Genomic DNA, 12,100 nt, shown 5'->3' with positions numbered 1-12,100 from the left:
TTAGGTTAAACAGCTGGAAGATCTTCTGCTGCGTCTTGCTTAGCACCTCATCTTGTGTCTGTAGACTATTAAACACTCAGAAATTTGTAATTGTGTGCGAAAGAACCAAACTTTGGCTCTTAATCTGAAGTAGATATAAGGATAAGTGTTAGACGTGTCTTCTTAATAAGAGACTCATGTGGGCATTATTACAAAATCTCTTCCTCTGATTTTTTTCCCCCTATATATCATAAACGTAGATTTATGCATCACTCAACCTAGAATAAAAAAGAATGACATATTTGTGCCATCCAGAATATAAATTATCATTCCAAAAGGGTTCCACCTAAATGACCTTATTCTGTATGGTAGGAAAGATGATGGCTTAAGGGACTCTTCAGCAATGTTTCTTGAGCTTTTAGAAAACCTCCATGATTTTAATTTGTCCAAAATATGTATCAGCAAGATATAAAAGCAAAAGCACAAGACTGGCAGTTGCTACGGTGTAATGCTGTGCTGCTCTGCAGACCACTGTGATTAAATATTGTGTTAATAAATGAGGCATTTCTTTTAAGCATGATTAATAGATTGTAACAATTCATTAGGGACTCTGTTAGGGTAGGAAACTGAATGCTGGCATCACACAGCATTTATAATATGCCCTATAGTAGCTGACGATAAAACAAACACCAGGGAATAGCTTTCCAGACTTGCTGTTGAGGATAACAGCCCTGCAGAGCAGTGCTTGCCCCCTTTAGCCTCCCTCCCATCAAAGCAGGGTGTTCAGTGATGTTTGAAATGTGCAAAGAAAAGAGGGATCAGGATGCTTAACATGTGCTAATGACTAGTTCTGTTGAGAACCTGGGACCTTGAGCACTGTTTCCTTGTAGCAGCATTTGCTTCTGGCAAGGAATCTCACCCTGCTCTCCACAGGGTCCCTGTCACATCAGCTGCATTAACACGTTCTTAAAAACCAGAAAACTGCAAGGGGTGTCTCTGGGTGACTACCCCAGAGCTGCAGAGGGGACTGGGTAAAAGCAGTCTAGCTCCTGGGGGGGATTTTGCCTGCTGATATTGGCATGTTTCATGTCTGACATCCCAGTTCTCTAGGACTGCGAAGCAGGGTCCTTGTCTATGCCTCAGCCGTTTCATCAAATGTGCCTTAATGGCACAAAAAGTATGTGATGGAAAGTCCTTTCTTAGGGTGGGTCTCCATGGCTTTTATTGTAAAAATGACCAAGCCAAGATAAGATTACAAATCTTTGTAATTGATAGGAAACCCACTCTTTTTTTTTCCTTTCTTTTATTTACTTTTCTATTTTCAGTTGTGCTGCTTCTCTCTGGAAGGAAGATTCCTCATCAGTGAGCGTACTTAGGCAGCTGGGGCAGCTTTGGGTTCTGCGTTGTTGACCCTCGGGGACCTGACACCTTGAGGAAGGCCCTGAATCCATGACAGACTTATTTTCACATAGCAGTTACTATTTGAAAGAATGAAAACACAAACTATTACACTAAATCTTTTGTTGTGAATTAAAACTTGCAATGACAAGGGATTCCTTTTCATTTACCTTATAAGCACACTCTGATTTATTGCCATAAAGAACATTTTTAAAACTTCAGAAAGATTAATCTTTACCAATTACATTTGTATTTCCCCTAGGTTTGGAATGGAATTAAACTACTAAGCGCATTTTTCTCTTTTCTACCTTGACAGAAATGTGATGAACTTTGGGAAGACTTCCATCAAAAACTGGTGGATGGGTCGTTGTTGACCTTGGATACATATCTAGGACAATTTCCTGATATCAAAGTACAGTAATTATTTCCTATAAAGGACCATTTGTAAAATTACTGTTGAGCCATAAAACAAACAGAAAATGAGATTATAAGCATAGAAAAATAAAAAAAAGGGGGAGAGGGGGCAGTAATTCTCTTCTGCAATGTAAAAGTTGTTTTGTAAGTAAATCCCTGACATTAGGCTGCACTGATTTTCCAAGTGAACAAAAATATTATTCATGTGGTAGTACTTGGAAGCCTTTGTAGATAAAACTTTTATGGTTTTTTTCTGCTCCTATTTATTTGGTATGAGATAATTCTCACTGGCTTCAAGAGGAACTCATTAAGCACTTCAGCTGTTAAAATGCCAGACAAATTACAACATGAAAAGCAGGCCTTTTCTTATTAGCTAGGTGCACCTGTGGGTATCTAAATATCCTTCTCTTAACTAACTCATGCTTCCTCTCTTTTAATTAGTTATAAAAATGTTTTGTAATACACATCAGGAGAGACTCTTATGCAGATTCTAGCCTCTCCCAGGTGCCTGTTGGGTGTACACTCCAGGGAGATGGTTGCTAAATGAAATGTGTGGGGATAATGAATCTTTACAGGTGAGAGGTTGATACCTTTCTATTTGAATGTGACTATATAGACATAGCTGGAGACTGGTGGTTTACAACTGAGTAGATATCACAGTCATCCTCTTCATCATTTACATCAGGGACTAAAGCAAAAATGATTAAAAAAACCCCAACATTACTGACTTTCAGTCTCAAAGTTGCTTGTAAATCACACTGTGCTTATGCCCTCTCACCATGTGAAGTTTACATACGATATTTTGCTTTGTAAAGTCAGTATCTGTCAAAAGTATTTACTTTTAAAAGAACTATAGCACTAAAACAGAATTCCTATTGTATGTTGAACTACAGTTACCTTAGTTGTGTGTCAGAGCAACTGCACTGAGAAATACATTGGAAGCATTTTTCGAAGTCTAGGAAAAAACCCCACATTAATTATTAATTAAATTTGCACACTAGATATGAGGGGGAAAAAGGTGGTGTTGCCATCAGTCTAACAGGTCCACTTATTCTGGAGAAGGAAACAACTCTTGCATAACATCGACATCTCACTTTGTAAGCCCTACACCCACAAAAAACCATTCCAAACCATCTGTAAATGGATTCTTTATTTAAAATAACATGTTTAGCTTGTCTCTTTCAACATGCCCATGTTCCTGCATTATACAGTAATTCAGATATGAACACCAGGTGGGGGAGAATAAAAATATATCAAAAACTTAAATGACAACATAGGTAAAATAGATTTTAAAAAAAGTGCTATTCGTGCTGACTTTCATTTCTACCCCTGTACAGACTCGCATTGCAAAACGAAGCAGGAAGCTAGTGGACTACGACAGTGCAAGGCATCATCTAGAAGCCCTGCAGAGCTCCAAAAGAAAAGACGAAGGCAGAATTACCAAGGTAGCACAATCAGAAGGATGCTGGCAGAAGACTTAGGGAGTCTGGGTGGCATTTGTTTCTGTGCAGAGACAGAGCACAACATTTCTCTTCTTTTTTCCTCTTTCAGAAGTGGAAATAATGATATCCTTTGGGATAACTGTGCGTTGAGTATTTTGATGCATGTGGTGGGCATGCTCAGCTGCTCAGGAATGAGCCCCGTTTGAGTCCTAACTTTCTCTCTTAATGAGACTTAGGGGACAGCAGGTCCTGTGTTGGCCTGCATGGTTTTGGGAGAGTCACATCCTTTGTTAATAAAAATTGTAAAAGACCCACAAAAACAGTTTTGGCAGGTTTTGCTATGTTGCAGTGAGGGCGGAAGTCACCCTGTCTCATTTTGGTTTAGGCAGAAGAAGAATTTCAAAAAGCACAGAAAGTGTTTGAAGAGTTCAACACTGATTTACAAGAAGAGTTGCCTTCTCTCTGGTCACGGTAAGCCTATGCCATTACTGTCTGTAAGGGATAAAGGGGAAGTGAGGAAAGGGAACCAGGGGATTTTAGTGTGCTGATAGAAAATGGTTTGGTGGCTCCTTGAAGATCCCATCCATTATCTTTTTGAAATGAAAAAAGGGAAAATGCCTGCAAATGTTCCAAAATTATACTTACTGTAAGTGTATTTATGCTCCTTTCTTTCCGTGTGTCTTGTCACTTAAGATTCGTTATCATATCTTCATTCTGAGGTGCAAAAAGATCTCTATTTTCTGGATATAGAACTGTGCCAGAGCACAGGATGACAGATCATGACTATCACCCATGGCTTCCATAACCTTTCTCAGACACCTTGGTGGTGGATACCTGATCCTTTCAAGAAAAAATAAAAAGCCACGTGTTAATAAAAAGGAACAGATGTTTCCGATGTCAGAAGTAACTGTAGAGAGCAGCCACGTGGTTTTTGAGATTTGCAATCGGTCTGCTTATAGGCTATTTTTCTGTAAAAGGTATCAAAACAAAGAATGTTACAAATGAACGAAGATTTGTGGTATCCAAGTTCCTATAAGGTACTACCGAAGCACTAGAAGAAGGAAAAAAACCCTTACAACTACATCAGAATATACATTTCATAGTTTTGCACTGACTGTGTCTGCGCTATAAAAGCATCGGATAGCATAGACATTCATTCAAGATGTTTAATCATTAATTGTGTTTATACAGAGAACGCAGACAAAATGAAGGGGAGAACAAAAGCAGTAGAACAATAAGCATCTCATTAGTGTGCCATGTTCTTTAACAAATGTCAGTCTGGAATGGAAATGTGGTGTGAGTCACTGAAGTATCCTTTGCCTTCTTGGCCCTCGGAATTAGTTCCTGTTAAATTTCAGATCAGTAGAGGTTTTTCGTGCTGTTTCTGCCTCTTTCAGTTGAAAAGCTTCTTAGCACTTCAAGATTTTTATGGGCTTACTAAAAGTAAAACTGCATTTGAATAATTTAGAGTCAGGGCCCTTCTGTTTCAATATGTGTGTTGCCCACTAACTCATCTAGGGAAAGGTAGAATTTAATTTGAGCAACAGGCATAATTTAGAAAGCAATTGCTTTCAGAATCCTTCTTCTTCCAGATATTACAATTCTTCAGGAAGGAAATAATCCATTGAGTTGACATTTTGCATGCTTGTGCTTATGCCAAAGGTTATTTTTGTTAATAAAAGTTTGGAGAAATCACACATGAAAGTTTTAAGTAGGAAAAAGAATAATGCAAACCCTAAGAAAACCACTTCTACTTTTGAAATGTACCAGAGGTATGTAGTCACTCACCCCAAGCAAGCGGATTATTGACTGCATGTGCAAAAACGTCTAGTCTGTATTAGAAATTATTGCCTCTTACATACACATGCATGTATTTCAGGGTAGATTTCTTTAAGGAGGGCGGAGCATGGGACACCCACCCCCAGTTTGTACTGAGCTGTATAACTTGAAAGCCACCTCCAGATGCCCTGCGTCACCTAGGTGCTGCGATGGCATCCAGGGCGCAGGTGCTTGCCGTGCTGGGGTGGTACCTCTCTCCTTCCGGTCACTGGTTGCCCGCTGTCCGGTGGGAGCCAGGATGCCCAGAGCACCTTGCCCTCAGTGTGCTTGTGCCGCACTTGATCTTTTCCAATCTTCCCCTTCTCCAAACCAAGCCGAAGCCCCTGCTGTGGAGTAGTCATGACTTGGTTCACTCTGCACAGTGTGAAATATGACGGTTCTTAAAACAAACAGAAATAATCATGAACAAACTAGTCTGAAATTTTGATATTCAATCCAATTATTTGCTTTGCTGAGAGTAATAGTAAAGAATGTTGCTTGTGGTCTGGGAAAAAAATAAATTGATGTGCCTTTGTGGCCCTCCCACCCCTATCTTTTATTCTCTTTTTCCTTTCTTCGTGCCATCCTCCGTAGACGAGTTGGCTTCTATGTGAACACCTTCAAAAATGTATCCAGCCTCGAAGCCAAGTTTCACAAGGAAATAGCTGTAGTGAGTAAAAATGAGTCTCTCATGTATAATGGATTATATTATGGATATGCATAAAAGCAAGCAAATGTCTTGTAATGCAGCGGTAAAAATCTGAGGCACACATGAGAATTTGCCCTAGATCCAGGTTTGTACTGTAACCTTTGTATTCGTTTCCACTTGCCATTCCTGTACAATCGTTAAGGAAGGGCAGCCCATACCGTTTTGGATTACAGTGCATTATCAGTTGTAGCACCACATTCACTTTCTATTTTCATTACTTCTCCCCTATTTCTGGCATACTGTTGCCTTCAGCATTTTTTTGATGTCTGATCGCTAAGCATCTTGTTGCTCTAATCAGTACAAAACCCCCATGTCAAGCGTTCCCTTCAAGACCGCTATGCGTTGTCAGCAACGCAGTGTTTTGTCTGTAGCTGTTAGGCAAATGGAGCCGTTCCAGTGAGGATCTTCTGATCCTTTATTGCTAAATGGTAGTGTATTATCTATAGTAACCTACTAATAGTCACCAAAATTGTTTGGCAAATGCGCTTGACTGAAGTCTTAGGTAAATTGGGATTAGGGTTTTTAGGGAAAAACCTGAACCTTCTCGGATACCCATGTTGCCTTAAACTTCAGGTGACCTCCTTCATCAGACATCAGGCAGCGGTCAGTGACACTTATAAACTTGTCCTCTGAAAACCAGCGAACATTCCTGAAGAACTGCTGTTATCTTTGCTTTTATAGGTTAGGATAGGTTCCCACTTAGGCTTTTGGTATGTGTGGCACTGAGTATTTTGCCATTTTAAAATTATCAGGTTGTGTATTATCAGGTTGTCAATTATCAGACCAGGTATGTCACATCAGGTATGTTTTTAATCATGACTAGAGTGCTTCGTATAAACTCAGGCGAGTGTTTTGTTTCCTCAGCTATGTCACAAACTATATGAAGTGATGACGAAGCTGGGAGATCAGCACGCGGACAAGGCCTTCACCATTCAAGGGGCACCAAGGTGAATTTACTGCTTTTTCTCATGAGATGCAATGCAGTAGCTTTGGGTTTCAGCATATGTAGTAGTCACCTGCACCATGTGTAGCGATTGCTACACACAACACAACAACTGGGTCTCTTCATTCAGGATGGTAGATGAATTAGCTTGGATGAAGTTCTTCTCAACATGAGAGAAGGTGCAAATCTGCCTTCATCACCCACTTATTTTTCCTTTCAACACACAAAGGCCAGATTCTCAACTGCTGCTATTTAGCCTTGTTCATTATAGGCTATTACACCAATTTGCACAGGCTAAGAATATAGCTCATTTATTCTTAGATGCTTAGTTTCCAGAAATGTTGCTGACTCCCATAATTTTTTTTTAAAGCCTTGAAATATCCAGATGTGTTTTCAGCTCCTAAAGGCATATGTTTAGGTGAGAATCCCAACCTTTGTAAGTCAGCTTTTATCTATTCTGCTTGCGGGGAAAAGTCAAAAAATATGATCTGAGAGTGCATCATAAAAGCAGAAAAGCTGACGTGAAAGGAATGTCACAACATACCATATTTTTTTAATGACTTCCAGGAGAAAACTTAACTTAAAATAAAAACAAATGCAAAAAAAGTTTAAAATCAGATGTTGCTTTCGTAAACTCAGTGAATGCCAGTGTAGTATTTCTGATTTTTTGCTTGCAACAAATGTACCCTTTCTACCATAATTTGATCTCTTGGTACTGTAATAGTGATAGGCAGAAGATGTGGAAATTATAAAATAGTGAGACTTATCAAAACACGATGATATTTAGAGTGAATACGTAAATCCTGAATTTCCAGACTATCCCAGCTCATCAGAAGCAATCAGGACAATGTTGTCCTCAAGCTGGACTCAGATTAGCAACAATTAAGGTGGAGCAAACAACATCACATCTGGCTCAAACATGTGGCTGATATTTCTACATTTGTTTTGAGCTCACTTGGGAAAAACAAAGAATGAAATATTGAACCTTGTGACCTAATGCAAAATTCAGAATGACTTTATTAAGAACCTGGCCAAAATTTTTGCTTTGGATTAGTTCAGTGTTAATCCGTGCTCATATATGTATTTACACGCTGCCTCTGGAGTTATTACCTCATGCATCACCGCTTCCAGTCCCTTTAGGATGGACTTATGAGCTGGACTATGTTTCCATAAAGGATCTGTAAAATACTTTTAATGGGATGAAAAATGGTGTAGTGTTGGAAAACTTTAAGCTGTTTTTGTAAAAAACGGGCATTTTGTCCACCTGTCTCTCCTAGACCATATCCAGCATGCACATGCTCGTTCCCACTGAATTCCATCAATGAGAGAAACTAATTATACTTATTGCTGAAAATCTGTAGATACAGGTCAATGCAGTGTGACTTCTTAACTTATTTTTAAATGCTTTTTAAAAACACATTATTTTTTTAGTTACTATATTACTCTCTTTGGCTGTGGTGTTCACAGAGCCTTGTGTGAAAATCTGGATACATTTTAACTTCCAGTATTAGTTATGATGCTCTAAAAGACTACTCAGGAGTGGATCTTTGCAAGATTAAACATCTTTCCCTTTTAGATGCATGATAAATAGATACTAGACAAGTACAGAATCTAATCTTTCCTTTAAAGAACTGTATAAAAAGAAACATCTTAAAAACTTGTATGCTACTGAATACGCTATCCTGAAGGCAAATATTGTACCTGGGAAAGAAATTTCTTAATAACTGCTTGGTTTTTTCTTTTTTAATATCTCCACAGAAAGAGGTGGTGAGTGTGAGCTAAGTCTGTCCTTTCCAGAGAATGAGTTTTTCTTGTGTTAGCATTAGGAACATGTTTATGGTGTGGTCTCCTCAATCAGGTAGCGCTTCCATACTCCCTGAAGATGTGTAGGAGTCGCTCTTCTCTTACCGAGTACTGTGGTTGTTGAGTGCTGTAGTTTATAGCCTCCCCGAATTGTAAGCTTTCAGCATTTCTAGGTAGCTGTGTCTCAGTATTTGCACCAGGTCCTTTCATGGGAAGGGACTTCAGCAGATCTTTCCTTAATATCAGCAGAGCTCTGTTGAAGTCCCTTGACTACTGCTTGTTTATAGTTGTGGTGAGTCGTCCCTCGAAATAGCGATAACCTGATCGTAATCTTGGTTGTGGTTTATTTTGTCGAAACCTTTCTGAGGTTGCTGAGCTTTTAAAATTATTTGCATTATTCATTGTTGTGCCTTCCGGTGGGATTTTTATCTTTAGAGACTTATTCTGAGAACTGTGTGAAATGAAGACGATAATTCCATCTCACGTTTTATGATAGTTACAAACTTACACATGAAACATTGTTTCAAATACAGAATCTGAAAAAAATGCAGGTACTGTTTCCCTCAAGTTATAATCATCAAGTAAACAGATATTCCAAAAATCAAGATCACGCCAAATTAAAGCTTCCTTTGACTCTGTACATCACTGAATTTTACTCGAATTTAATTTGTTTTGGTCATTATATAATGGCTGTTTGTCTCCAGTGTGTACTGCATTTTGTGATCGCTGGCATTACATCAGTGGTGCAGTTCAACTGTGGCATCCAACTGTCAAGGCAGCACGATATGTATGTCCTCGCCACTGCTTTGTTTCTGTCTAGTGACTCAGGTCCACTCCGCATTGCCAAAACGCCGTCACCTCCAGAGGAGGTCTCTCCCCTGCCTAGCCCTACCGCTAGTCCCAACCATATGCTGGCACCAGCGTCTCCGGCACCGGCCCGGCCGAAGTCACCCACACAGGTAAGCGCAAAGCTTAGAGGAGAAACTGGCCAGTTGTGCAGCCAAAGATAGCTGAGATGTTGTATTTGATATAAAATGAGCCAGTGAGTGTCACTGCTCTGGCCAACATGGACTTCCCTCTCAAACAGTAAATCATAGAGCTAGCTTAAATACCACTGTGACAACTACTGATAAGGAAAGGCTTGTTGGTTGTTGTTAACCCTGAACTGAGAAGTTTGACACTGTTGGAGTCATTTCTGTTCTCACCAGTATTGGTGAAATAAGAATCAGTGTCATGACAGCCATCATCTGCAGCATAAAAGTTGTACGTGATACTTCATATCGAATTCAAGACTTGTGTTGATGTTACCGATGTTTTCAGAATGGGGAAAGCTTCTGTGCTGAATGCTGTTTCTGTGCAGGGTACACTTCAGAAGAAACTTAGTTTTGCATTTGGGGGGTACACATCAGAAGAAACAGTTTTGCATTTGGGGGGTACACATGAGAAGAAATTTAGTTTTGCATTTGATTACCTATGAGCACACTTGTTTCCTCTGGTCTCCCAACGTGTGACACCTCACTGCCTGAATATTCATCTGATATGAATCCGTTTAGCCAATGGTGTGATGTCACTACACCACCTGAGGATTTTTAATTTCTTAGTATTTTGACAGATTTTAAAATTATCCAATAGTATTTGGCATTATTCCAAGCAATTAGTTTGTTATAGTTACATGAATCTCTGGAGAGCGGGGGGAAGTATTAACCTCAGCATCTGTGAGGTGTTGTGGTTCCCAGAGATTATATGCTCTTAGCAGTAAGTAGGCTTTAAACACATGAGTAAGGGCAAAATCCCAAAACTGAGTGAGAATGAATTTAAGAAGCAAAATGCTGCAGAGGGCTGGTTCTGTGCAGCGTCGCCCTTCCAGCTATGGGCTGCATAGGAGAGCAAGTGTCCGTCACAGCAGAAAAAAATCAGCCAAGAAATGCTCTCATATGAAATCTTAATCCTTGAGTTGGAATGAGTTTGAAACATAGAGTTGCTTTGATTTTCCCACGTTTGTTTCAAGGCATTTGCTGGTGAACAATCAAACAGTTCCTTTCAAGCCATGTCTTACTCCCACATTTAAGGTGAAGCAGCAGAGATAAAAACCTAACACAAATCTTTTAGGCCTAGCCTAAAGCTCTTTCTTTTATCCCTGAACTAGTCTGTGACATTTTTGCTGTCTGCCTAGCTGAGGAAAGGTCCACCAGTCCCACCACTGCCTAAGCTCACGCCCACGAAGGAGTTGCAACAGGACAACATCATTAACTTCTTTGACGACAACTTTGTCCCAGAAATCAATGTGACGACCCCATCACAGGTAAGCCTCAGAGAATGGTGTATGGGTCCAACTTGCAATCACCCTGAGTTCTCCAAGATCGTGGCCTTAACTCTGATCTCCAGGAGTAGGGTGCAGGTAGAAGGCAGAGGCACAGTTACCATTTTATATTATCTTGAAAGAGTCACGTGTACGATGTTTTACCTTTGAGATGGTCACGCATAATCACTCCAAAGGGCTAGCAGTGCTAACTTACTGAAAAAAAAGTGAGATTTCCTGAGAGGCCTGACTAAAAATACTATGAAACGCAGCCGTGTTTGAGATGTAACTGAATCATTACAAGCTAAGAGTTCATCTAAGATGCCTTTTTTTCTAATACCAAGCATCTCAAGTGACACTTTACAGTGATTCTTGGTTATTTCTGTTTTGTCCATCAAAATCCTAAAAAGTATTCCTTTTCTTTCTTTGAGGGATTTAACAAAAAAAAAAATGGAACTTGGTTTTTTTAATCAATTCTTTGCAGGTATAAAAGGCTGCTCCGGATAGTTTAATCATTTACTTGGTTTTGACCCAAAGAAATATTAGTTACACAGCAAAGGGGTGATCAAAATTACTTGTATCAGATTATTATGAAATAATGAAATTTTAAAAGATTGCATGTAACAAACAGAAAAGCCAGAGATGTGTTAAATATGTCCATGTAATTTGTATTCTGTTATTCAGCTTCTATGCAGTTATGGGAACTGCTGGTTGTTCAATAATGGACCCTTACTATTGGTAATTACAACGCTGAAATCCGAGCCTGTGTCCCATAGACTAGGAAAAATCTGAAGCTTACGCAAAATGTTCATGCATTTTTGTTTTCATGTGAATTACTGGTTTTGTACTAAATCATTTGACAACACAAGACAATGTAGGCACAACAATGAAAACCAAAATTGTTGTAGAGAGTTTTAACACGCGACGTTTCGTTTTCCTGTGGAAAGGCGCTTCCATCCGTTTTGTACTAAATCATTTGACAACACAAGACAATGTAGGCACAACAATGAAAACCAAAATTGTAGAGAGTTTTAACACGCGACATTTTGTTTTCCTGTGGAAAGGCACTTCCATCCATAGGGATCTATTTGGAACAGAAAAGAGTTATTTATGGTTAAGTCCCCGTGCAAGCACAACAATGAAAACCAAAATTGTAGAGAGTTTTAACACGCGACATTTTGTTTTCCTGTGGAAAGGCACTTCCATCCATAGGGATCTATTTGGAACAGAAAAGAGTTATTTATGGTTAAGTCCCCGTGCAATTAGAAGATTAATGGCAGGTTCTTTCACGGAGC

General features: G+C 39.4%; 1 protein-coding gene across 1 annotated transcript in view; it reads left to right on the top strand.

Moving 5' to 3' along the window:
* Window positions 1–1,693: 1,693 nt before the first annotated feature.
* AMPH (amphiphysin) overlaps window positions 1,694–12,100 on the top strand; it is a gene marked incomplete at both ends in the record, with an annotated part of 13,874 nt that continues 3,467 nt past the window's right edge. Inside the window, 7 exons of the mRNA XM_010156644.1 lie at window positions 1,694–1,789; window positions 3,129–3,236; window positions 3,619–3,704; window positions 5,646–5,721; window positions 6,625–6,707; window positions 9,327–9,465; window positions 10,680–10,808. Coding sequence (XP_010154946.1) covers window positions 1,694–1,789; window positions 3,129–3,236; window positions 3,619–3,704; window positions 5,646–5,721; window positions 6,625–6,707; window positions 9,327–9,465; window positions 10,680–10,808 — 717 coding nt within the window. The remainder of the gene's footprint in view (window positions 1,790–3,128; window positions 3,237–3,618; window positions 3,705–5,645; window positions 5,722–6,624; window positions 6,708–9,326; window positions 9,466–10,679; window positions 10,809–12,100) is intronic.

This window comes from Eurypyga helias, unplaced genomic scaffold, assembly GCF_000690775.1.
Source record: "Eurypyga helias isolate BGI_N326 unplaced genomic scaffold, ASM69077v1 scaffold18968, whole genome shotgun sequence".
NCBI classification, from domain to species: Eukaryota; Metazoa; Chordata; class Aves; order Eurypygiformes; family Eurypygidae; genus Eurypyga; species Eurypyga helias.
Note: the sequence above shows the minus strand (reverse complement) of the source record. Positions and strands in the feature narration are given on the sequence as shown.